Genomic DNA, 23,205 nt, shown 5'->3' on the forward strand with positions numbered 1-23,205 from the left:
CGGCCCTGGCATGGGCTGCCCCGCGCAGTGCTGGAGTTGCCGTGCCCCCATCTGAGGAGATTGAGCAGCCGTGTGGGTGTGGCACTCGGGCACAGGGTCCGAGGCGGCCCTAGCCGTGGGGGCAGCGGCGCTCGGTGGCTCCGGTAGCCCCGGTCGGAGCCCGTTCCGTCCCGACCGGCGCCGCCATGGCCGTGTCCCCCTCAGGCGCGGCCGCCAGGGGGCGCCGCGGTGCCCGCGCGGCCCCGGGGAGCGCCAAGATGGCGGCGGCGCGGCGGCTCTGCGCGGCGGCGGGGCTGGGCGGGCGGTAGGTGACCGCGGGGCCCGCGGCTCCCGCTGCCCCGGCACGGCTTTTTCCGGGAGGGAACTCTGCTTATTCCCAGAGGGGGCCCCTCCCGCCCCTTCCCCGCGCGGCTGAAAGGGGGCTGCGTTGCAGTTAGCGGCACCGCGACCTCCAGGGCCGCCCCGGGTGCTCCTTGCTCTTCCCCTTCCTTTCTCCACCGCAGACCGGAGTGACGCTTCTTCCTGGCAGGCAGCGAGAGGCTGTTTCTGCTTCTCAGGCTTTTCCAGCCGCGAGCTGGTAGTTCTCCCTGGCACGCAGCTCCTGGGAGCTCAGCCCTGTACACCTGGGGAGAACCATGAGGGGAAATTCCTCTCACACCCGGCTCAGGATCCTGCTCCGAGGGGTGATTCCTCTCACACCCGGCTCAGGATCCTGCTCCGAGGGGTAATTCCTCTCACACCCGGCTCAGGATCCTGCTCCGAGGGGTGATTCCTCTCACACCCGGCTCAGGATCCTGCTCCGAGGGGTAATTCCTCTCACACCCGGCTCAGGATCCTGCTCCGAGGGGTGATTCCTCTCACACCCGGCTCAGGATCCTGCTCCGAGGGGTGATTCCCCTCACACCCGGCTCAGGATTCTGCACCGAGGGGTAATTCCACTCACACCCGGCTCAGGATTCTGCACCGAGGGGTGATTCCTCTCACACCCGGCTCAGGATCTGCACCGAGGGGTGATTCCCCTCACATCTGGATCAAGATCTGCACCGAGGGGTGATTCCCCACACGCTCAGGACACTGCAGCCGGGTGTAATTCCCTTCACATGTGCTCAGGATGCTGCAATGAGCGATAATTCTGCATCCCCACGTGTGCACAGGATCAGGCAATGAGGAGCTGTTACACCTTTCCCACTCCTGTATGTTCAGGACCATGAAATAAGAAGAAATTCCTCCCCCACAACTGGATCAAGATCAAGCAGTGAGGGGGGATTTAGAGGACCCTGTAGGGTTGGGCACACCTGCTCTGTGCTGAGCACTGTAAAATGGGAAATAATCATCGTTAGCTAAAGGGAGCTTCCAGGGCACCTTCCTTGCACATCCTGTTGTGGTTTCTACCTGCTCCCAAGCCCACAAAAATAAGCAAATAACGCGATTTAGACCTTTTCTGTGTTGGTGTGTCCTGCAGGGATGTTCATTTCATGAGACAGAGCTTCTCTCCTGTTCCTCCTTTGAGGTCTCTGGGCCTCTGTGCAGTGCCTCTGTTCTGGTTTATGACCCCCAGAGAGAACCAGCCTCTTATTGAGGATGGGATTTACTGAGTTTATCAGTTTTCCTCTTATGTAGCTGATAAGGAGGAGAGGAACTGGGTAATAATTGATCTTTAGTATGTAATAATTAGTCTGATGTGACATTTCCTGATGTTCACTTTGCTTTGCAATACCCTGATGCTGTTGGCTTTGCATAGAGTCACAGAAATCAGATATTCACAGCTGTGAAACTGAAGCCTCTTACTCTATCACTCTGTCTTGCTTTTCCTTTTTAATGTTTTTTTTCTCTTTTCCCCGCTGCTCTCTCCCCTTTACCTTCACACCACCCCAGGTGTGTCTTGCTGAGTCCTGGGGCAGCTAAAAGCATCTGCAGTGCTCTCTCTTTGGGACAGTGCAAATGTGGAATTTGGAAATTGTTAGTAAAGGTATTTTTCTCTAGGTTCTGTCACATGCTGTTAAAAGATCACAATCTGACAACTCGCCAGCCTTTCCACCAGTTTCTGCAGAAGAAACCATCTCTTCCACCTGCAGCATGGCATCGTGCAGGTAAATACCAGTGAGAAGTGAACAGAGGAGCACATTGTGGGTTCTTATGTCCCATGGCAATGCTGAGAGTTTGCTTTTTAGTAAACAAAAGTTAGCAAAAGAAGCTAAGCCAAGGTTCCTTTTATCCTGCTGTCTCCTGTGAGGTGACGTGCCTGTGTTCAGCAGTGTTCCCATGCTCTGGGATCACCCTGGCCTTGCTGAGTAATCAGGACTTGACTTCCATTTAAGCTCCTTAGGTTTGATTATATGACTTTTCTTCTTTGTTTTTGTCTTTGCAGTCAGAGGCATGTTTATTCAAACCCAGGACACACCAAATCCAAATAGCTTGAAGTTTATTCCAGGAAGGGAAGTGCTGGGGTCGAGGACTATGGAGTTTTCCACACCAGCTGCAGCCTATTGCTCCCCTTTAGCAAGGTATTATTATTCCTCTTTAAATAGAGTTTGGAATAAAAATTTCCAAAGAATTAACAGACACTCCCTGGAGGAGAGGGAGGGAAGAGGATTATTTGATTATTTCAGATGGTTTGGTGCACTTCCATAATTCCATGGTTTAAGTCTTTTCAAAATCCTGTTGATTTAGCAATCCAAATGCTCAGTGCATGTACAACTGTTTCATGTGTAGACATTCCTTCAAGTGGGTATTGTGAAATCACTTTTATCATTTACACATACTTTTGTGGTGAGATTTCTGATTCTTTCATTCATTGCATTTTTGATGTTTTCCAGTCTTCCAAGAGAATATATTTTCTTCCCCTGTAATTACAAAAGACACTCTTGCAGCCTTATTCTGTATTTACCTCCAAGCTCACCACAGTTTAATTTTTTTCTCTGTAGATGAAATTGTTGCGTTAACCATATTGCTAATTGTTAAAATTAAAGCTCAGTTTGTAAATCTGGGACAAACGTTTTTGCCCATTTTCCCCCCTTGTGTCCCTAACAGACAGTTATTCCGGATTGAAGGAGTGAAAAGTGTTTTCTTTGGGCCAGACTTCATCACAATCACCAAGGTAAGAGAGCAGGGATTCAGCTGGGCTCGGAGATGGGCTGTGTGGAATGGCCACAGAGTTCAGGGAGTGATAAACTGGTAAATTGACAATCGTGAGTCTCTGAAAGAGTTGATAAAAATATCTGTCGAATAATAACGTATTTTGGAGACTTTCACACCTTCTTAGCTAATATTTTAGAAGCACTTGCTTGGCTTGCAGACAAGGAGAGCCTTCTTTGGCTGCCACAATCTGAGTCTGACTAAATGTCTGTGGCAAAGCTGGACTTGAGAGAACATAAAGTCCAGTCTGTGCATCAGCTGGGAGAGTCCATGGTGGCATTTCTAATGTGAGAATCCCTGGGCAACACAGCAGCAGCAGGCAGGTACTCTTCTTCTTCTTCATTCTTTTTCCTTCCCCTCTTCTGATTCTCACAGGAGAGTGAAGACCTGGACTGGAACTTACTGAAACCTGATATTTATGCAACCATAATGGATTTCTTTGCCTCTGGCTTACCTGTAGTCACTGATGAGGCACCCAGGACAGACACAGGTAAATCAAATCTTCAGGGGAGGCCAAGTCTGCCTTTGGGTTCAGCTTTTGTGACATGCAGAAGAGCCTCCACTTCTCCCTCAGAAAAGCATGCAGGAGAATTTAAATTTAAAACCTTGTAAGGTGACCACAGGCAGGAATTTGCAGCCTGGAATTCTCTCAGTGTTCTGACTTGCACATTTTGCTTTTCCCAAGCTGCTTCAGAAGAAGATGATGAAGTTGTACTGATGATTAAGGAGCTGCTGGATACAAGAATCAGGTAATTCACACTCCAAAGGAAGATCTGGAAAATCCTGGCCCTCAGCAGATTTTGGCCTTGCACTCTACTGTGATTTTATTGGTGCTTTAGCAGAGCTTGAATTTAGAAGCTGGTGGTGACTAATGAAGTCTCAAGAGTGGCTGTGGATCGTGTTGTTTGCCTGAAGAGTCTTTTGGTGCTCATTAATTGCCTTCCAAAGTGAACTGAAAGCAAAAGCAACTTGACATTTGAGGTGCAGGGGAAGATGTCTGATGTGCCTGAGATATCTGATGGTGACATCTTCCCCAGCTCACAAACTGAGAAACTTTTTTTTTTTCTAAGAAGCAGCTGCATTTAAACTGATACCACGTTATTTACAAATTTATCTCAGAGCAGGCACATGGTGCTGGTTAATTTTCCTGAAAAAGCAAGAAAAGCAGAAATAAGCTGGAACATCTTTCCCAAACATTTGCACTGTGTTGAAGCCAGAAGCCAAGCAGTGTTGTGTAAAGCTGTGACAGAAATGCCCATGCTCCTGCTGGCTGCGTGGATGTTTAGTGTCAGTCCTTGATCTTCCAGGCCCCTTTTGTATTTCTGCCTAAAATTCTGCTTTTCCCACCTTTTAATTTCTTTCCTTTCCTCCCCCTGTACCCGTCAGTGCACCAAGAAGCTGTTGATGAGAATATCAGCAGTGGTGTATCTTCCTTCATTTTCTAGCAGGGTATTCTCAGAAATTATCCATCAGCCAGGCTGCACATAGAGCATGTATTGTCCAGCAGATCAAAATTAAATGCAGAGGAGTTGTCAGAAGGTGCAGGATGGGGGGAATCTGAAGGGTCCTGTAGTGTGTCAAAAAGTTAATTCAAGTAAGAAAAATGGAGTTTTAAATCATGATCTTTGGCTTTCTGGAATGGAGATAATTTGCTGTGGTGAGTTTATAAATGTGTCAGGTTCACAGATTTTTCTGTGAGGACTGTAGCTCTCAGAGAGTTATTTTGGAAATCAGTATAAAGAGCTTCTGTTAGAGTAACTTGATGGTTTTAACTTGGTCTGGAAAAATGTTGCTATGGGGACAGAGCTACAGTGCTGGGCATTTGTGGCTGGCAGAGGGAGAGCAGGCTGCAGAAATGCTCGTGGCTTATCAGGAGCTGGTTCCTTCACCCTGAACAGGATTAACCTTTTATAGTTGGGGCTGTTTTCTGTCCTCCATAAATTGTGGAGAACTGCGTGTTTATTTACGGAAGCAGGGCTCCTTATCACAGGTGACAGCTGTGCTGCACCCCGGGGGACACGCCCTGAGGTGTTTGTGGGCAGCACCTGAGGCAAAGATTGCCTCCAGGCAAGGCAGGCTGAGCTCTGCCCAGGCTCTTCACTCTACCCTAACATCTCAATGCCTGCAGAAAAGGTTTCTGGCTTGGATAGTCCAGCACAGCAGGAGTTGTTGGAAATGTGAACCAGGTGGTTGTAGAGCAATAGTGACTAAACCCCTCTGTCTGCCCAGTTTTTGTAAATATTAAATGCTGCTTTCCTGAGGGGTTCTGGAAGGATCCCTGTTTCAGCTCCACAAGCTTTAAGTGGAATGTTGTGTTCCCTCAGGCCCACAGTGCAGGAAGATGGTGGAGATGTCATTTACAAAGGCTTTGAGGATGGCATAGTGCAGCTGAAGCTGCAGGGCTCCTGCACCAGCTGCCCCAGCTCCATCATCACCCTCAAGAGTGGGATACAGAACATGCTCCAGTTCTACATCCCTGAGGTGGAAGGCGTTGAGCAGGTGGGTTGGGAGACATCACTGGGGCTTTCTTTCAGTGGAAAAGGAGCTCTTTGTCCCTTTCCAGCAGGCTGGGGGCAGGCTGGCAGTTAGGGAACCCAGGGGTGTATGGATACAGGTTTTCCAAGTCAGCTGCAGAGCCCAGAGCTGGACACCCTCGCTGATACCTTTGTGCTTTGGTGACTTGATGTGATAAAAAGCAATGAGCTTTGGCCCCTGAAATGCAGATTCTCTGGGTTTCTCATGAGATATCTGATCTCTGGAGCCATTGTTTTGTGGCCTTTGTGGTAGCTTGACCAGCTCCTATAATTAAAACTCATTTCCTCCTGGCATTTTGGATTGCCAGTTTTTCTTACCTTCCTCCTGAGCCCGTTGTTGTTCAGTGGTGTGGAATAACTGCTGTTCTCCTTGGGCCCAGCAGGGATTTAATGTAATAAATCCTGCAGGAATGAGAGCTTAACCTGTTTATCTAAACCACTCCTGGGTTTGATTTCAGGTTGTTGACGACGATGATGACGTGGAGAAAGAAGCAAATTCTACCTGAGCTTCGTCATCTGTGGCCAAATAAACACTTACCTCCTGCTGTATGTAACCCATCTTTGTGCTGAGGAACTAGCAAATCTGCCTTGTCAGAAAAACAGTTGTAGCTACTGTGAGAATGCACCATCAGTTCAAGCAGTTCACCCACTAATTTATTAAATGCCCTGGATTACAAAAAGATTCTTCTGCTATGTCTTGAGAAAGAAATGGTGGGCTCAGAAAACAGTGATGCATTTATTGTTTTTTTCATACAGAAACCTCAGTACTGAAAAAAAGAGAAAGCAGAAGTTCTTGTTTTTTTTGTGCAATAGCAATATTAAATGTTTATTCCCCCAGCTTGTGGGACTGACAGGATTGTCTGCTGTTACTCTGTAAATGGGAACTTCAGGAATGTTAATTTTATCAAGTGTTGTTAAAAAGCTGCTGATTCCTATCAAATTTTTGCGTGTGAAAGATAACCTATAATATCAACTGTTCATTTTGGGGGCTGTAACACTGCCATGGCTTTGTGGAAAGTTCCCTCTTTGCTCATTACCACTGTGCAAACCATAGCAACAGAAACAAAAAAGGTTTGTTATAAAAATCATACCTTCTAAAGCAAACGATAGAATAGAATGATCCTTATCAGCTTCAGCAGGTAGACTAATGAGCTCATTTAGCAGTAAAATCCTTCAGGCACCATGCAGTGCAGATTTCTCAGCAGTGGGAGGAAGGTGCAGTGCTGGAGGGTGCAGGGAAGGAGGGCCTGTGTTTGTGTTTGCTCCTGCCACATCCTGTTTGCCGTGTACGTGGCAGAGCGGGGCTCCTCCGGTCCTGCACGTGTGGCAGAGAAGTGTTTGCTGTTCTGACCTTGGAACACCTCGGTGGGGCTTTGCAAGGAGCTCTGTTTACTTGGTGTGTGGGGATGGCTTCTTCCCGGTGTCTGGCTGTGTGACCAAGAATTCTCTTCCTTCTTTGTGCTGCCACCACGGAGCTGAGTTTGTGCTCCTCGTTTGCTTGAGAGCCTCTGCTGTGTTCCCCTCTTTCCTCCCTTGCCAGTGTCATTATTCCACTGATAAAGTCCTTAAACAGGATCAGTTCAGCTGGTGGAGAATCTCCTCTGTAGCACCACACCAGCATGTGGTAACCATAAACTGCCTATTACTTGGTGAAAATAAACATTTTAGCTAAATACTTCTTCAGCTTCAATAATAACCCACAGTTGTATGAATCTGGAAATCGGTGTGAAATTACCACCTTTCCTTTGAGTCTCTGGTGAAGTACTCGGTGGTATTGATGACAGAATTCCCTGCTGCAGGGCAGGGAAGGAAAGCCCGGGGCAGGGTGAGCTCGGAGGGGAGCGGCACTGCCCGCAGAGTGTGCGTTCCTGCCCCTCGCACCTTCCCGGGGCCCAGCGCTTCCCCGCACCTGGGAGATGGGCGCTCGCCTGCCGGCTGGCAATGGGTGTGAGGTCAGTCTAGGAGCGCTGCCCTGCAGGGCCGATCCCCGCCGTGCTGGTCCCGGTGTGTCCTCGCAGTGCCACAAAGCCCGGGAGGGGGCTGTGGGCTGCCTGCAGGCTTCTCCTGTTCCTGAGATCCGGTGACCTTCTCCTCTCTGCTCTGTGCCCAGCCAGGTTCTGGCAGCAAGCTCAAAATACGGTTCTTTTATGTGTCCTGACGTTGTGGGTTGTTTTCTGTGCTTTTTAAGGAAATAGTTCTTTGTTGACATTTTAATGCAATATAAAGTTGAATGAATGGCATTTCTCTTAAGGCATTGCTCTCTTTTGTAGCCTTAGGCTTTTACTAAGTTTCCAGGCAGGGTTTGATGGAGGCGACTGCAGACAGACAGACAGACAGCACCACTGAGCTCTCCAGCTGCACGGATGTCACGCCTTGGTCAGTTACGCCTGTCCCAGTTTGCTTTGCAGATTCATCTTAATGGTTTCTTTCTCTTGCCTGTGAATGGGTGCTGTTGTAGAGCAGGACTAGGGAAGGATGCAGCCCGCGTCACGGGCTCGGGGAGCCTGACGGGGCCCCTTGTTCCCTGCCCTAGCCCGGAGCAGCCTCGGTTGTCACCCGGCGATCTCCAGACGCTGAGTGCTGCGGGAGCGCCCGGGGGTGATCCCGTGGGTGCTGCTCCTGCCTGGCATCAGTGGGAATTACCGGGGGGAAACACCTCCCTTCCGCTGTCCAGGGTTGGGAATTACCGGGAAGGGTCCGGGAAAGGGGGTACCCCGGTCTGGGGTTGGGAATTACCGGGAAGGGTCCGGGAACGGTCTCCCCCCGGCCCGGGTCAGGGGGCTGGGAATCACCGGGTCGCTCGGGGAGCGGGCCCATCCCCGTGTGCCGGGGGTATTTCAGCCGCCCGTCCCCCCTCTGCCCGCCCGGCCCCCGCGGCGGACGCGGCCCCGGCAGCGGCTGCCACGTCCCGGGGCGGGCGGGCGGCGCGGCCAATGGCGGGCGCGGCCGGGGCGGGGCGGGCCGGGGCCTGCGCCGGGCCTGGCGCGAGGGGCGCGGCCCCGGCGGCACAGACAGCGCGGCTGCGGACCGGGACGCACCATGTGCGGTGAGCACCGGGCCGGGGGAACGGCGGGGCCCGGCCCGGCCCCGGCCCGGCGGGAGGAGCCGCCCGGGAGGGCGCTGTGAGGCCGCGGCCGGGCGGGGACGGAGGGCACGGCCGGCCCGGCTGAGGCGAGAGGCGGCCCGGCCCCGTTATCCCCAGTGCGGGGGGCGGCTCGCTCCGTGCCGGTGATTTAAAGGGCCCGCTGTCGGCGGGCAAGGGGATGTGCGGCGGACAAAGGGCCGGGCGCTGTGCCGGCGGGGCCGGCCCGGGGACGCCGGGGGGATCCCGGCACGGCAGGGCCGGGGGAAGGGGCGCTCCGGGGGCGCTGCCAGCCGCGGCTCGGCTGCGCTCGGGGGCGCCGCTCCCGCCCGGTGCCCGTGGGGGTTTGTAGGCGTTGCTGCTCGGATAATTTGCTCTCTGCAGGTCGGTCCGGGCTGGCCCGGTGTGGGACGGAGGGGCCGTGGGTCCGGCCTGGCCCGGCTGTGCCCGGGGTGAGCTCGGGCCAGGGCCGGTTCTGGTCCTGGTTCTGGTTCTCCTCTCCTTCCACTCCTCTTCCCATGGCAATGCAGCCACCCTGCCCATCCTTCACACACAGGAATGCCATTTGTCATTTATCCTTTTCCTATCCTGTTGTCTTCCTGTTTTTCCATGGAAATGTATGCAACAGCAATCTCTTGGATTTTCCTATTTTCTTTCCACACTACCTTCTTTTTTTTCCCTATATTTTTGTGTGCAAAATTATGTTCTCAGTGAGACTGTGGGTTTTACACTTAATGTGCAAGTTGCCATTTCTCTCATTGTTTTTGTGGGATGGAACCGGCGTTGTCTTCAAGCTGTCAAGCTGTGGAGAATCAGCCGGAGACTCATACCTCAGCTCACATTTAACACCGTGTTAATTCGTGTTGGAAGTACAAAGCGGAGCAAAGCTAAGAATAGAAAGGATAATTATTATTATAAATAGCTTGCTGCAAGAATAGGGATGGTTTTGGTGCCTCGTGCTTGCCGTGTTTGAGGTCCAGCCTTTGAAATGTACAATATTTACATTCTGCTCTTTGTCTTTTCTGCTGTGAAACACAGGGCAGTTCCTCAGCTGTGCTCAGGATTTGAGGTGTTTCCCCCCTTTTTGATACAAGTGAAGTTCTTCTTGGATATTGAAACATTTTACGGGAAGAGTGAGAAGAGCGCCGGGGATTGTTGTCTCTGTTGCTCTGGGATGTATCCTGGAGTGAGAGGGCTGCTGGTTTGTCTGGAGCAGGGTCTGATTTCCCAGGCTGTGGCAGCTGCAGGGCCTCAAACACAACATTTCTGTCATGGAATTGTGGCTGGGGATGGACAAACCTGGACAAACCTGGCTTTATCCTTTGATCAGTTCACACAGAAAGGTCAAGATGAGTTTTAAAAGAAACAAATGTGATAATTGTGTTGTTGTTACCTGAGTTCTCAGACGCCTCAGTCGGTGACACTGAAGGGATTCCAGCTTCCAGATTGGAATTATCAGCACAGTGTTTTCAGCCTGGTGTTTGTCACCTTAAAGATCTGAAGGAAAGGAGCCTCCCAGTCCTTGGTGCCTGCTATGAACAGTGTGTGGATGTGCTGGGGTTTGTTTCTTACAGTGAAAAACAAGGTTTGTCCTTGGTTGTGTGTTACACACCTGCAGTTTGAGTACCTGGCCAGGTGGGAGTTGGGTGTGCTTTGGTCCGAGTGCCTCCATGGCCTCTGTGAGACACTTCAGGAAACTGGTTTTTCAGGGCTGCTCTGTAAATCAGTAAACCTGTCACCTGCTATGGCTGGATTTGATGGCAAAGGGGATGGCAGAGCTGGGGCCTGGGCTGGCAGAATCCAGGTCTTGCTTTACTAGTGACTCCTGAAGATAAAAATGGGCTTAGGAAAGACTGGAGTTTCTAGTTCTGGGGGTGCATGTTGGTCAGTGGGGACATTCAGCCCTTCCTCATCTGTTCCCCCTGGCTGTGCCTGGTGTCTGCCTTGCAGAGGAGCATGGAGCTGTGGCGCAGAGTGACTCCTGCAACTGCTGCTCTGCTTGTTTACTCTGGGCAGGAGAAATCCTGCCCTTTTTAGCTGGAGGGGGAGCGTGGGCAGCGAGAGAAGTGTCCAGTGGACAAATGTGGATCCCCACTGGGAGGATGTTTTTCTGGTTTTGCTTTTTCCCCAGCCTGGAGGTGATGAATTGAGTGTCAGCTCTCCCCTGTGCAGCTCCCAGACATAACAGGGAGCTTGGCCTGACCCTGTGCTCCTCAGACTGGGCAGAAAAAAGCATCTTTTGGGACTCCAGGAGCTCCTCCAGCAGTGCTGAGCAGCAGCTCTGGGATAAAGGATCCCTTGGAATTGCCAGGTGGATGTACTGATAACAAGGTCTATGGAAATGAGTTAACAGTAATAGGAAAAGGAATTTGGAAGTAAACCCAGCCTGAAGGCTTTTCTGCTTTTGTAGGGAAAGGATTGCAAGAGGCAGTTCCTTCATGTGTCTCAGTCATTTGCCTGGAAGGGGTAAAGGCATTTCATTTGCCTGGGAATGTGAAATTAAGGAACTGAGCCCCAAAATGTTCATGAGGAAAATAAAGTTCTCAGAAGTTTTGTGACTGTCAGCTACAGAAATCAATAATGCTCATTTGTTGGAAATGTTATTCTGTTAAAATGACCAACTCTTTATGGGGAATTCTTTACTTAGCTGAAGGCCTAGGATTTGTGCTTGAGTGTTAAAAATCAGCTCTGTGAGAGAGCTGAGTGTCAGAACCAGCAGATGCCTGTTCTGGTGGTTCCCAGGTGGGGTGTTCAAGGCAAACCTGCAAGAAAGGAAATGCTTTATATGCTAGATGATTGTTCCAGGGATTTCACCAGAGAGAACTTATTACTGTGGATCTCAGCGTGCTTCAGGAGCTGCCTGATGAGCTGCCATGCTTTGAGCTGCTCCTTCCAGTCCACACATCCAAACTCCTGTGTGGGGTCAGCAGCTGAAATGTTTTATTGTGTGTGAAGTGTCACTGCTGCTCTAATTCTGAGTGGCACTGGGGTTGGGTCCTGAGTTTGTCAGTGTGTTCCAGCCAGGGGAGCTGTGTTTTCTGCCAGCTGGGCATTCCTGCCCACCTTGCTGCTCCCTCTCTGTGCCAGCTGAGCATTCCTGCCCACCTTGCTGCTCCCTCTCTGTGCCAGCTGAGCATTCCTGCCCACCTTGCTGCTCCCTCTCTGTGCCAGCTGGGCATTCCTGCCCACCTTGCTGCTCCCTCTCTGTGCCAGCTGAGCATTCCTGCCCACCTTGCTGCTCCCTCTCCTGTGCCAGCTGGGCATTCCTGCCCACCTTGCTGCTCCCTCTCTGTGCCAGCTGAGCATTCCTGCCCACCTTGCTGTTCCCTCTCTGTGCCAGCTGGGCATTCCTGCCCACCTTGCTGCTCCCTCTCTGTGCCAGCTGGGCATTCCTGCCCACCTTGCTGCTCCCTCTCTGTGCCAGCTGAGCATTCCTGCCCACCTTGCTGCTCCCTCTCTGTGCCAGCTGAGCATTCCTGCCCACCTTGCTGCTCCCTCTCTGTGCCAGCTGGGCATTCACCATTGCAGAGCTGGAGGAGAAGGAAGTTCCCAGGGCTGGGTTTCTGTGTCACGTGTGTGTCACCTCCAGCAATGCCAGCTCAGAGTGATTAAGTGTCACTGGAGTTCCTGGTTCTCTGCAGTGCTTCCTCTTGCTGCTTCTGCAGTGTCACAGGGGCAGGTGTGGAAAGCAGTGCCTGGAAAGTGTCTAAATGTGCAAAACTGAAACCAAAACTCCTCTTTGGGGTCTGCTGGGGACCCAGAACTCAGGTCTGGGGAACGTTCTGCTCCAAGTTTGTGCATCTTCAGCACCTGGCATCCAGGCTGGCGGTGCACAGCTCCTTGGAATTCCACCCAAACTGAGCAATTTCAAAGGGCTGTCACTCCTGGGAGGGCTCCTGGCAAAGCTCTGTGCTCTTGGTGTCTTCTTATGCCTTGGTTGATGTGAATGTCAGCTCAGGGAGGGGGAGAGCAAGGCTGGAGCAGGGCTCTGTGGCTCTGGGGTGTGACAAAGGCCTTTCCTAAACTGGGAGGTGCATTTGGGAGCTGTGCTTAAAGTTAGGAGTGGTCACAAGGTGTGATTGCTCAGATGGGAATGATCCAGTGGTTAAGAGGCAGAGAAAATGCTGTTTTCTCCGTGGGGATTCCAACTTTCCCCAGCTGTGAAGTATTACATCATTACAGGATGTTTGGAAAGGGGAAGATTAAACACATTTGTAAATATTTCCAATAAATGAAGTTTATTTACACATAGTTCATTGTGATAAGTATCACAAATGGGTGATAAGCCTTCAATTTTTGGATATTAGCCTGCAGGTTAGTAAGTCATCCATTTAGGAAGACTTGTGTTCTTTTACAGGAGCCTTATGGTCTCACTTTTTACTTTAATGATGCATCATTTATGCATATTCTATTTTTATTTCGTTTTTTCCTGTTTTCTCCAAGGTGAATTTTAAACATCCCAGTCTTACTTGCCTTCTCATTTGTAAAATGTGTTGCTCACAGATGAGTTCTTAGAATTCGATTTTCCCAGTGGCATCTCCATTATCATTCTCACTATTTTCCTCTCAGGATCTAAAAGCTGCAGTGAATCAAAACAGAACCTCCCAGGGTCTGGTTTTTGGAGGGGCATGTCCATATTTCACAGCAATAACTCTGTATTTGTGTTTCTGCTGGTTTCCTTGGTTTTCATAGTGTGTTTTCTGAGAAGCACTGAATTCCTTGGGTTGGTTTTTTTGGGAGGTTTGGGGCTTTTCCGTGGCATTCTTAGCCTTGGATTCAGTTTGTTTTTTCCCCAGGCCTCGTGAGTGATATTGCTATAACTGTGCTGTAATTAATAGCTGGTTTCAGTGCCAAGCTGGCTCCTTCCTGGGTGGGTGCTCAGTGTTTGTTTGCAGTGCAGGCAGGGATAAACACTCTGCTTTTCTGCTTCTCCCTCTCCTCCCAGCTGGGCCACCCTCCCTGTGGGGAGGCCAGTGCCACTCTGTGCCCCTTGTGCTGTGCACTGCCAGCGTTTGGGGTCTGGGACACGGGGCAGACTTTGGGCTGGTGGCTGGGTTTTGTTAGTGCAGGTGTGACTGAGCTTGCTGAAATCTGCAGAGAAAACAAGCTCTGAGGTCACTGTCTGCTTTGGGCTCAGATTTAACACAGGTGTCCAAAGCCAGCCCTGTGGAGGGAGGCAGATTTTGGTTCAGAACCAGCTGCAGTCCTGGTGCCAGAAGCCATCCTGTGCTTGTGGGGCAATCCCTGGCACCCTGGAATCCCATGGGCATGGAGCATTCCCTGGCACCCTTTAACCCTGGAATCCCATGGGCATGGGGCATTCCCTGGCACCCTTTAACCCTGGAATCCCATGGGCATGGGGCATTCCCTGGCACCCTTTAACCCTGGAATCCCATGGGCATGGGGCATTCCCTGGCACCCTTTAACCCTGGAATCCCATGGGCATGGAGCATTCCCTGGCACCCTTTAACCCTGGAATCCCATGGGCATGGAGCATTCCCTGGCACCCTTTAACCCTGGAATCCCATGGGCATGGGGCATTCCCTGGCACCCTTTAACCCTGGAATCCCATGGGCATGGGGCATTCCCTGGCACCCTGGAATCCCATGGGCATGGAGCATTCCCTGGCACCCTTTAACCCTGGAATCCCATGGGCATGGGGCATTCCCTGGCACCCTTTATCCCTGGAATCCCATGGGCATGGAGCATTCCCTGGCACCCTTTAACCCTGGAATCCCATGGGCATGGGGCATTCCCTGGCACCCTTTATCCCTGGAATCCCATGGGCATGGGGCATTCCCTGGCACCCTGGAATTCCATGGGCATGGAGCATTCCCTGGCACCCTTTAACCCTGGAATCCCATGGGCATGGGGCATTCCCTGGCACCCTTTAACCCTGGAATCCCATGGGCATGGGGCATTCCCTGGCACCCTGGAATCCCATGGGCATGGGGCATTCCCTGGCACCCTTTATCCCTGCCATGCTGTGATCCCAATCCATCCCCTCACACCTCTCATCCTTGTTTCCAATCCACGCCCTCTCACTCCTCATCCCTGCCATCCCTCTGTCCCAGTTTGCTGTTCTCTGCTTCCCCTCCACCTTCCCTGCAGCCCCTCTCTCCCCTCCTGGCTCGTCCTAGAGGTGTCCCAGTGCTCCTTGCCCAGTTCAGAGGTGTCCCAGTGCTCCTTTCCCAGTTCAGAGGTGTCCCAGTGCTCCTTTCCCAGTTCAGAGGTGTCCCAGTGCTCCTTTCCCAGTTCAGAGGTGTCCCAGTGCTCCTTTCCCAGTTCAGAGGTGTCCCAGTGCTCCTTTCCCAGTTCAGAGGTGTCCCAGTGCTCCTTTCCCAGTTCAGAGGTGTCCCAGTGCTCCTTGCCCAGTTCAGAGGTGTCCCAGTGCTCCTTTCCCAGTTCAGAGGTGTCCCAGTGCTCCTTTCCCAGTTCAGAGGTGTCCCAGTGCTCCTTTCCCAGTTCAGAGGTGTCCCAGTGCTCCTTTCCCAGTTCAGAGGTGTCCCAGTGCTCCTTTCCCAGTTCAGAGGTGTCCCAGTGCTCCTTTCCCAGTTCAGAGGTGTCCCAGTGCTCCTTTCCCAGTTCAGAGGTGTCCCAGTGCTCCTTGCCCAGTTCAGAGGTGTCCCAGTGCTCCTTGCCCAGTTCCAGAGGTGTCCCAGTGCTCTCTCCCCACTTTTCCCAGTTCCAGAGGTGTGCCAGGGGTGGGACTGGTGCCCAGCTGGGCTGGTTCTGGTGGCTCTGATTCTCCCCTCCCCACACAGGCATCTTTGCTTACCTGAACTACCATGTGCCCCGCACGAGGAGGGAGATCCTGGAGACCCTCATCAAGGGGCTGCAGCGCCTGGAGTACCGGGGCTACGACTCTGCAGGTACCTCTGGGCTCTGGGGGCTTTTCCTGGGGTGCTGGCAGTGCTTTCTGCCTCCTGCTGCTGCTGCAGGAAGCTGGCACACACACTGCACGTGCCTGTGGTCAGAGCTTTGGATTAACTGCAGTGTACACATTTCTGTAGACATTCTTGATGCTTGTGTTTGGGGTCTTTGGGGTATTTTTGTTTGGGGTTTGGGTGTTTGTTTGTTTGTTTGTTTCCCAAAGGCTTTAAAATACTGACAAGATGCCCAAGGGAAAGCTTAGTTCTAATCTAATCTTAGTTCTAATCTAAGGGGTTTCTTGCCTTTATGTGGCAGGCCAGCTCTTGGAGAAAGGGCAGAATTTGTTGGCAGAAAATGCTGTATTAACTTCTGCCCTTAACCCTTTTTCTCCATGTGCCACGGGGGGGTTCAGGTGTGGGACTGGACGGAGGAAATGACAAGGACTGGGAGGCCAATGCTGGCAAAATCCACATTATCAAGCAGACGGGGAAGGTGAAGGCTCTGGATGAAGAGGTTCACAGTAAGTGTCTCCCTTTCCTCCTTCCCCTCTGTTTTGTTTTGAATAGCCCCTGTTTTAGCCACAAGCAGGAATTTCCAGAGGTGTACATGCTCAGGGGTGAGCTGTGAAGAGCCTGCTGATCCTCTGGGTGGTGGTGGGAAGTTACAGAGAAATCCTGGTTTTTCCAAGATAAATGAGTTGCAGCCTACGAAAGTAAAATAGACCTGAAATACATCGGGAATCAGACAGGAAAAACTCCAAAACAAACAACCAGCAAGCTCCTTGGCCTGGGGATAGAGGAATTAGCAGGAGATAATTATCAAGACCTTGAGCTTGGGCAGAAGGAGGAATCTGGAGGAGCCTCCCCCGTTCCCTGTAGGAATCTCTTTCTGCCCCTTTAATTTAAACCTTAATTCATTAAATCTGAGCTCAATGCAAAGAGGCACGAAGGTGTTGGGAGGGGAACAGAGGCTGTCTGAGCGTGGGGAGATCTTTTCTTCTCAGCTTCACATGCAGAAGCTGCTGTGTTGGTGAAATTAGAGTTTTTAACCCGTTCTGGTGTTCACCTGAGGCACAGAGTGCTGAGTGTCCTGGGGGAGGTGGGTCAGTGCAACCTCAGGGTAAACCAGGAGCCAGAAAGCCCAGGTGGGGTGGGGTGAGGGACAGAAAGAGGGGGTGGACAGAGCATTCCTGAAGGGAGGCTTGAAAAGAAAGAATGATGAAAATGTCAGGATAAACGGTTTAAAAGAGATTGTGGAAACACTTGTGGAGGAAGAGGAGTACTTTACATTTTCCCAAAGGAATACATTTTCCCAAAGGAATACATTTTCCCAAAGGAATACATTTTCCCAAAGAAACACATTTTCCCAAAGGAGCATTGATGCTCATGGTGGCTTTGGAGATTCAGGGGTGCCTGAATCACCATGGAGGAGTGCAGGTGACAGCATGGCAAGGAGCAGCCCAGCCTTGGGTTCCCCCTTAGAGGCCCAGTGTTGTTCTGGCAGGGAGAGGAGTGCAGGGCTGTTTTCTGTTTCCTGCCCTCCAACCCCTGGAGGTTTTGGCTGCCCTTGGGCCATCCTAAAGGTGTTTTGCAGCCCTGATTTTGTGTCCTGTGGGGCGTGCTGGCCCTGTCAGCGTGGCTGTCCTGCATCCCCCCTGTCCTGCCTTGGCCCCCGGCCGGGGGCAGCCCCTCAGGACCCGACCTTTGTGCCGCAGAGCAGCAGGACATGGACCTGGACATCGAGTTCGACGTGCACCTGGGCATCGCCCACACGCGCTGGGCCACGCACGGCGAGCCCAAACCTGTCAACAGCCACCCGCAGCGCTCCGACAGGAACAACGGTGGGGGCTCTGCTCCTCCTGGGGGGGCTGGGGGGCTGCTGGGGGGGCTGCTCCTCCTCCTGGGGGGGCTGGGGGTTCTGGGGCTGCTGGGGGGGCTGCTGCTCCTCCTGGGGTCACTGCCTGCTCCTGGGGCTGGCCTGGGGGTTCTGGGGTCACTGCCTGCTCTTGGGGGGCTGGGGGGGCTCCTGGGTCACTGCCTTCTTTTGGGGGGCTGGGGGGGCTCCTGGGGTCACTGCCTGCTCTTGGGGGGCTGGGGGAGCTCCTGGGTCACTGCCTGCTCCTTCTGGGGTCAGTGCCTGTTCCTGGGGCTGGGCTGGCGGTTCTGGGGGAGCTGCTGGCCCTCCTGGAGCCTTGGGATCCTCTGCAGCTCCTCCTGGGGTCCTGGGATCCTCTGCAGCTCCTCCTGGGGGCTGTGCTGGCCCTCCTGGGGTCCTGGGGGGGCTGCTGGCCCTCTGTCCCATGAAGGCTGCTGCCAGCACGGGGCTGAGCAGGGCCTTTCCTCTGTCCCCAGAGTTCATTGTCATCCACAATGGCATCATCACCAACTACAAGGACCTGCAGAAATTCCTGGTGAGTGACCACTGGGGGTGAGACCCTCCCTCCTTTCCCACTGCCCCTTGCTCTCACACCCTGCCCAGCTCGCTCCTGCTGTTTTCTCACTCTCACTTCCCCATTTCCATTCCCCACTCACCCCTCACTCCTCTCTCACAGGGATTTCCCCCTCACATCACCTCTCACCTCCATTCGTGCTCCCCCACTCACGTTTTTGCACTCTGTGAGTTCTCAATTTACACCCCCCATTCATGTCCTGGCATTCACACCCTGCTCACACCCCACAACTCCCTCCTCATCCTCACTCCTTCTCCCACTGAGACTTTCCCTCTCAAACCCCCTCCCCGTGTCCCTCACACTCACTCTACTCTCACACTCCCTCTCACTGCCCTCTCCCCCTGTCCTCATATTCTTGTAACTTAAAAGGCAGGAAGAGGGGAAGGAAAGTGTGAGAAGAGAAAAAGAAGGGGAAAAAAAAGGCAGGAAGGTAAAAGGGAGAGGAAAAGCAGAGTGAAGGATGGGGGGAAAAAAGAGGGAGGGAAGAGTAAGAACAGCTGCAGTAGGAAAGTGAAGGGGAAAGGAAAGGTGGGAAAGGAGAGGTGAGGGAGGAATGCAGGAGCAGAGAAAAGGAAAAGCATGAGAAAAAGGAAGAAGTTAAAGGCAAGGTGAAGGACAGGGAGCAGTAAAAGCAAAGCAAGGGAAGGTGGGAAGGAAGGGCAGGAGGGGAGGCAGGGGCTGAGACCCACAGGGCTGTGCCTGCAGGAGAGCAAGGGCTACGAGTTCGAGTCGGAGACGGACACGGAGAGCATCGTCAAGCTGGTCAAGTACATGTACGACAACCGCGACAGCGACGACATCAGCTTCTCCACGCTGGTGGAGAGGGTCATCCAGCAGCTGGTAACCATGGGGGCACCCAGGGGACACCCAGGGGACACCCGGGCACAGGGGCACGGCCCCCACTAACACCCCTGCCCCCCGGGCTGCTGCACGGCTGGGCACAGCTGCTGCACGGCTGGGCACGGCTGCTGCACGGCTGCTGCACGGCTGCTGCACGGCTGGGCACTGCTGCTGCACGGCTGCTGCACGGCTGCTGCACGGCTGGGCACGGCTGCTGCACGGCTGGGCACGGCTGCTGCAGGGGGCTCTGGGCGCCTGCCAGGGCAGGGCTGTGTCCTCCTGCCTCTGGTGCTCAGCTCTGGGCTGGCTTTGGTTTTCTGGGCTGCTTGGCAGTGCTCAGCTGGGAAATGGCTCAGCTCTGGAGGCTGGGGGGTGGGAGTGGGGAGGGGGAGTCTGTGCTGCTCCCAGTCCTTCCCAGAGCTGCTCCCAGTCCTTCCCAGAGCTGCTCCCAGTCCTTCCCAGAGCTCCATCAGCCCAGGGGTTGCTGCTGACCCCTGCTGGGAGCTGCTCTGCCTTGCTTGTGTGCAGGAGCAGGACCCAGCCCAGTTCCCCTCTCACCCACAGCACTCAGCTGGGCTTTCCCTGGGTTACCTGCCAGGGACTCGTGTTGCTGAGGGGTTGTGGCACCTCAGCTGAGCAAACACCCCCAATTTTGGTGCTGCTTTTGGCAGATCTTTACCTCTGCAGATCCCCTGAGTGCACCCTGAGCTAAAGCAGGAGCCACTGGGGCAGCCACGGGAGTCTGGGTGTCTCTTTGGGATGCACTGCCAGGCTCAGGGGAGGAACATCCCTCCAGGATGGGGGGGCTGGAGCTGCAGGCAGTTCTGGAAACATCTGTGAAACCTCTTGGGTGTCTCTCCTGTGTCCACAGAAACACAGGAGCAGTTTCTGTGCTGGGAACACTGAAACAGTGCCCAGACCCCAGCTGAAGTTTGTTTCTCTTGTTGCAGGAAGGGGCTTTTGCCCTTGTGTTCAAGAGTGTTCATTACCCTGGGCAGGCAGTCGGTACCAGGTGAGTGTTCCATGGGAAGGAACATTCTTGCACCCTGCCTGGCACTTGTTTCTGTGCCCCCACGTTAGAAGCCAGAGTGGAGATCATTCTCATCACACTGGATGTGCTGGGGAGAGGCTGGTTGTTGTTTTTCATTTCCTTTCTCTTGTTTTCCACCTGTCATAACAGAAAGCTCCCAGAATTATTTTGGAAATGTCCTAGTGACCAGCTGTAGCCCACCTGGTCTGGCACAGCTTTGTTCTGGTATCCTCAGGCTGGGATCTGGTTTTACCTTTTCCTTTGTGCTTGCCCCTGTGGCAGCACTTGGCCTGGAATTTGGGCCAGCCTCGTGTCCAGGTTTTCTGTCCCACTTTTCCACACCAGCCTCAGCTGGGCTTGGACCCCAGAGCCAAGACCTGTGTGTGGTTGTGTGAGTGAGGGGCAGTCCCTGCTCAGGGCTGTGCCCCCTGCAGCTGAGGGGGGCAGAAGGCCTGGGTGGGGCAGGGGTGTCCCCAGGGCTGAGCTGTCCCTGTGTCCCTGCAGGAGAGGCAGCCCCCTGCTCATCGGCGTGCGCAGCGAGCACAAGCTGTCCACAGACCACATCCCCATCCTCTACAGGACAGGTGAGTGGGACAGCCCCAAACCTGGCCCTAAACCTGACCCTAACCCTAATCCTAGCCCACATCCCCATCCTCTACAGGACAGGTGAGTGGGGAGAGCTGAACCCTAAACCCCAACCCTAACCCCAAATCTAACCCAAATCCCCAGACCACATCCCATCCTCTACAGACAGGTGAGTGGGACAGCCCCAAACCTGGCCCTAAACCCCAAATATAACCCTAATCCTAGCCCACATCCCATCCTCTACAGACAGGTGAGTGGGACAGCCCCAAACCTGGCCCTAAACCCCAAATATAACCCTAATCCTAGCCCACATCCCATCCTCTACAGACAGGTGAGTGGGATGTCCCCAAACCTGACACTAACCCTAATCCTAACCCCAAACCTAACCCTAACCCCAATCTGCAGACCACAGCCCCAGCCCTGGCACCTTACTGGAAGGTGCTGAGGGTGGCTCTGTAGTTCCCAGTGGTCAGAGGGGTCTGAGCCCGCTCAGTGCCTGGCACCTGGGCTTGTGTTCTGGGCAGTGCAGGGGTCCAGGCACTGCTCCTGTCCTGCTGCTCATCCCCTGCTGCAAGAGCCACTCCCAGCAGCTCTGCCTTTTGAGTGATTTGCAGTAACACTGATGTACTTGTGTAACACTGTGGGTTTTTATTGAATATCTCAAATTTGGTTTGTTTGTTGTTTTTTTTTTTTCCAATTGCACTTCCAGCTGTACAATCTATGGATCATTCTTTTGATGGAATATCCATAAAAATGGAGGAAGGTGCCCACCAGAGAAAAGCTAACACTTGAAATTTCAGACAAATCCTCCAGCTCCCTAGGAAAGGAATCATAAATATGCATTGTCTTTTTAATATGTGGCTGTTGCTTTCCGTGTAGTGAATCATGTGGGAAAATCAAAATTCCTTCTTGGTCAGAAACACCACGAGCAGCACACAGGAAAATCCACCCATCCACTTCAAATACTGGGACATAATGCTCAGCATATGTGCAAAAACTGATGACAGTGCAGCTTGTACTGAGTGTTCCTGCAGCTCTGGCTGCAGAAGGAAGCAGTGAATTACCTTAAAAATAAACCCCACTAAAGCAGGAGGCTGCTGCCAGTCCTAGTGCGAGCCCTGCCCAAAATTCCTGCTGCAGTTTGGGTTGCCAGAGCCCTGTCCTGCCCCTGGCCATGGTGAGAGTCTGAGCTGCAGCCTCTGGAGGCTGCACTCAGCTTGGCCTGAGCTGGGCCTTCCTTCCCCTCTGCATTTATCAGGGGAACCATCTGTTACTCTCCTGAAGTGCTTCAGAGGCCAGCCCATCCCAGGGGGGATGAGCACTCCCATCTGGGGCAGGAGAGCCTTTTCTGGGAGGGGAGATGTGCCTGCATCTGCAGCAGCTGTCAGGCAGGAAAGCAATGCCACATAATGAAGCCAATGCAGGGAAAAGCTCTGTTTTGAGAACCCAAATTTGCATGTTCTGATCAGGTCTGGGTGCTTGTGGTGGGGAGTGGCCACTGGCAGCTCTGCTCTGTCCCTTCTCAACACCAAATCAGCTGTCCTGTCCCAGCTCAAAGGCATTGTTCTCCTCACTGACTGATTGGTAACTGAACTGGAAGGCTCTGAATCACTGAGTGGTTCTTTCTCACTGAGTGGTTCTTTCTCACTGAGTACCAACATGAAAGCAGTGTTTTCCCTTCCCATTTTCATCTGCAGGAGTGGAAGCCAGAGCACCACAGGCTCTGCTTGCATCACTGAACCAGATCAGTGTCTTGTGGGTGAAACAGCATCAGGACTGTGCAGCAAATATAGAATGGAGGAACTCCAGTGCTGCTGTTCTTCAGCAACAGTCCCACTTTGGGAGATAAGCTGATTAATCCACCCCCTCCCTCCCCATAGCCTGCACAATGACTGGCAAATAACTTTGCTGAGCAGTAGGTGTTGGGTGCCTCAGCTGCATCCCTGATGAGCTTCTCCACTGAGCAGCAGTATGGAGGAGGAGGAGGAGGCAGTGTTGGGAATTTCCAGAGTACCCCAGGAAGGATCCCTGGTGAAAGGCTGAGCTTTGAGGACAGGTTTTTCCCAAGCTGGCTCTCAGGCCCCCCTGATGGGCACAGGTGTGATTTCCTGAGCAGGCTCAGGTGGCTGTGTCTGGTCGGGCAGGAACAAGGCCGAGCTCCTGATCCTGGATTTCCTGAGCTGTGTCTGCCAGGGAGCTCAGCCAGACAGAAATAGGTTTGGGTTCCAGCTGTGGTGCTCAGGGCAGCTGGGTGGGCACACAAGGAATTCCCCCAGTGCTGAGGGTAACCAAGAAAGAGCAGTGCTGCTCCATCCCTGGGGGCTCACCAGAGAGGAGATGGGAGAAACTTGAATTGATAACAGGGCAGGTTTAATGGGAGAAACTTAAATTGATAACAGGGCAGGTTTAATGGGGAAGTGTGGCTGCTCATAAAGCACCTTGAATTCTCTGCCAGTGGAGTCACACAAAACTTTAATTTGGATTTTTTTCCTGATGCTTTCCTCTAAACTTCAGGCTGCACTGGTAACACACTTGCAGATTTATTAAAAAGCAATCAAACTCTTCCAGACCAGCTGAGGATGGGCACAAGTGCTGCTGCTCCTTTTGCTGTGCCCACCTGCAGGCATGGAAATAGTGCTTCATGTTGGTACTGTGCTTTGGGGGCTCTGCTGGGTGT

At 52.8% G+C, this 23,205-nt stretch overlaps 3 protein-coding genes across 32 annotated transcripts in view; all 3 read left to right on the forward strand.

Annotated features, from left to right (window-relative positions):
• Window positions 1-141: 141 nt before the first annotated feature.
• NFU1 (NFU1 iron-sulfur cluster scaffold) lies at window positions 142-6,520 on the forward strand. The gene is made up of 8 exons (XM_030232638.2): window positions 142-304; window positions 1,984-2,090; window positions 2,369-2,504; window positions 3,031-3,097; window positions 3,511-3,625; window positions 3,821-3,884; window positions 5,460-5,634; window positions 6,128-6,520. Exons 1-8 carry the CDS (start codon window positions 186-188, stop codon window positions 6,173-6,175), a joined length of 831 nt encoding a protein of 276 aa, XP_030088498.2. The 5' UTR covers window positions 142-185; the 3' UTR covers window positions 6,176-6,520.
• Window positions 6,521-8,559: 2,039 nt separating this feature from the next.
• Window positions 8,560-23,205, forward strand: part of GFPT1 (glutamine--fructose-6-phosphate transaminase 1) — a 28,738-nt gene continuing 14,092 nt past the window's right edge. Inside the window, exons 1-8 of one of the 3 annotated variants that reach the window (XM_050982979.1) lie at window positions 8,560-8,715; window positions 15,516-15,623; window positions 16,037-16,144; window positions 17,258-17,464; window positions 17,976-18,034; window positions 18,779-18,913; window positions 19,864-19,925; window positions 20,448-20,527. In XM_050982979.1, coding sequence (XP_050838936.1) covers window positions 8,709-8,715; window positions 15,516-15,623; window positions 16,037-16,144; window positions 17,258-17,464; window positions 17,976-18,034; window positions 18,779-18,913; window positions 19,864-19,925; window positions 20,448-20,527 — 766 coding nt within the window. In that variant the 5' untranslated portion in view covers window positions 8,560-8,708. The remainder of the gene's footprint in view (window positions 8,716-15,515; window positions 15,624-16,036; window positions 16,145-17,257; window positions 17,465-17,975; window positions 18,035-18,778; window positions 18,914-19,863; window positions 19,926-20,447; window positions 20,528-23,205) is intronic. The other 2 variants (XM_050982977.1, XM_050982980.1) reach the window with 2 other exon arrangements.
• On the forward strand, window positions 12,138-15,505 carry LOC127060368 (mucin-19). Of its 28 annotated transcripts, none has more exons than XM_050983001.1 (3): window positions 12,283-14,893; window positions 15,014-15,073; window positions 15,134-15,505. In XM_050983001.1, the coding sequence occupies exons 1-3, from the start codon at window positions 14,402-14,404 to the stop codon at window positions 15,494-15,496; spliced, it is 915 nt and encodes a 304-aa protein (XP_050838958.1). In that variant the 5' UTR covers window positions 12,283-14,401; the 3' UTR covers window positions 15,497-15,505. The 28 variants fall into 28 exon arrangements, 21 of the variants coding, with proteins under 21 accessions (XP_050838960.1, XP_050838959.1, XP_050838954.1 ...); XM_050983000.1 differs by having other exon boundaries at window positions 15,044-15,103; XM_050982995.1 differs by having other exon boundaries at window positions 12,286-14,893; window positions 15,014-15,103.

This window comes from Serinus canaria, chromosome 22, assembly GCF_022539315.1.
Source record: "Serinus canaria isolate serCan28SL12 chromosome 22, serCan2020, whole genome shotgun sequence".
In the NCBI taxonomy this organism is placed as follows: Eukaryota; Metazoa; Chordata; class Aves; order Passeriformes; family Fringillidae; genus Serinus; species Serinus canaria.

Excerpts from the sequence above, each read along its gene's own strand:
- NFU1 (XM_030232638.2), top strand. The coding sequence starts at position 186 with ATGGCCGTGTCCCCCTCAGGCGCGGCCGCCAGGGGGCGCCGCGGTGCC. Across the intron at positions 2,505-3,030 it reads TATTGCTCCCCTTTAGCAAG|ACAGTTATTCCGGATTGAAG; the intron begins GTATTATTATTC and ends TGTCCCTAACAG. Across the intron at positions 3,885-5,459 it reads CTGCTGGATACAAGAATCAG|GCCCACAGTGCAGGAAGATG; the intron begins GTAATTCACACT and ends GTGTTCCCTCAG.
- LOC127060368 (XM_050982984.1), top strand. The coding sequence starts at position 14,402 with ATGGGCATGGGGCATTCCCTGGCACCCTTTATCCCTGGAATCCCATGG. Across the intron at positions 15,344-15,373 it reads GCTCCTTTCCCAGTTCAGAG|GTGTCCCAGTGCTCCTTGCC; the intron begins GTGTCCCAGTGC and ends CCCAGTTCAGAG.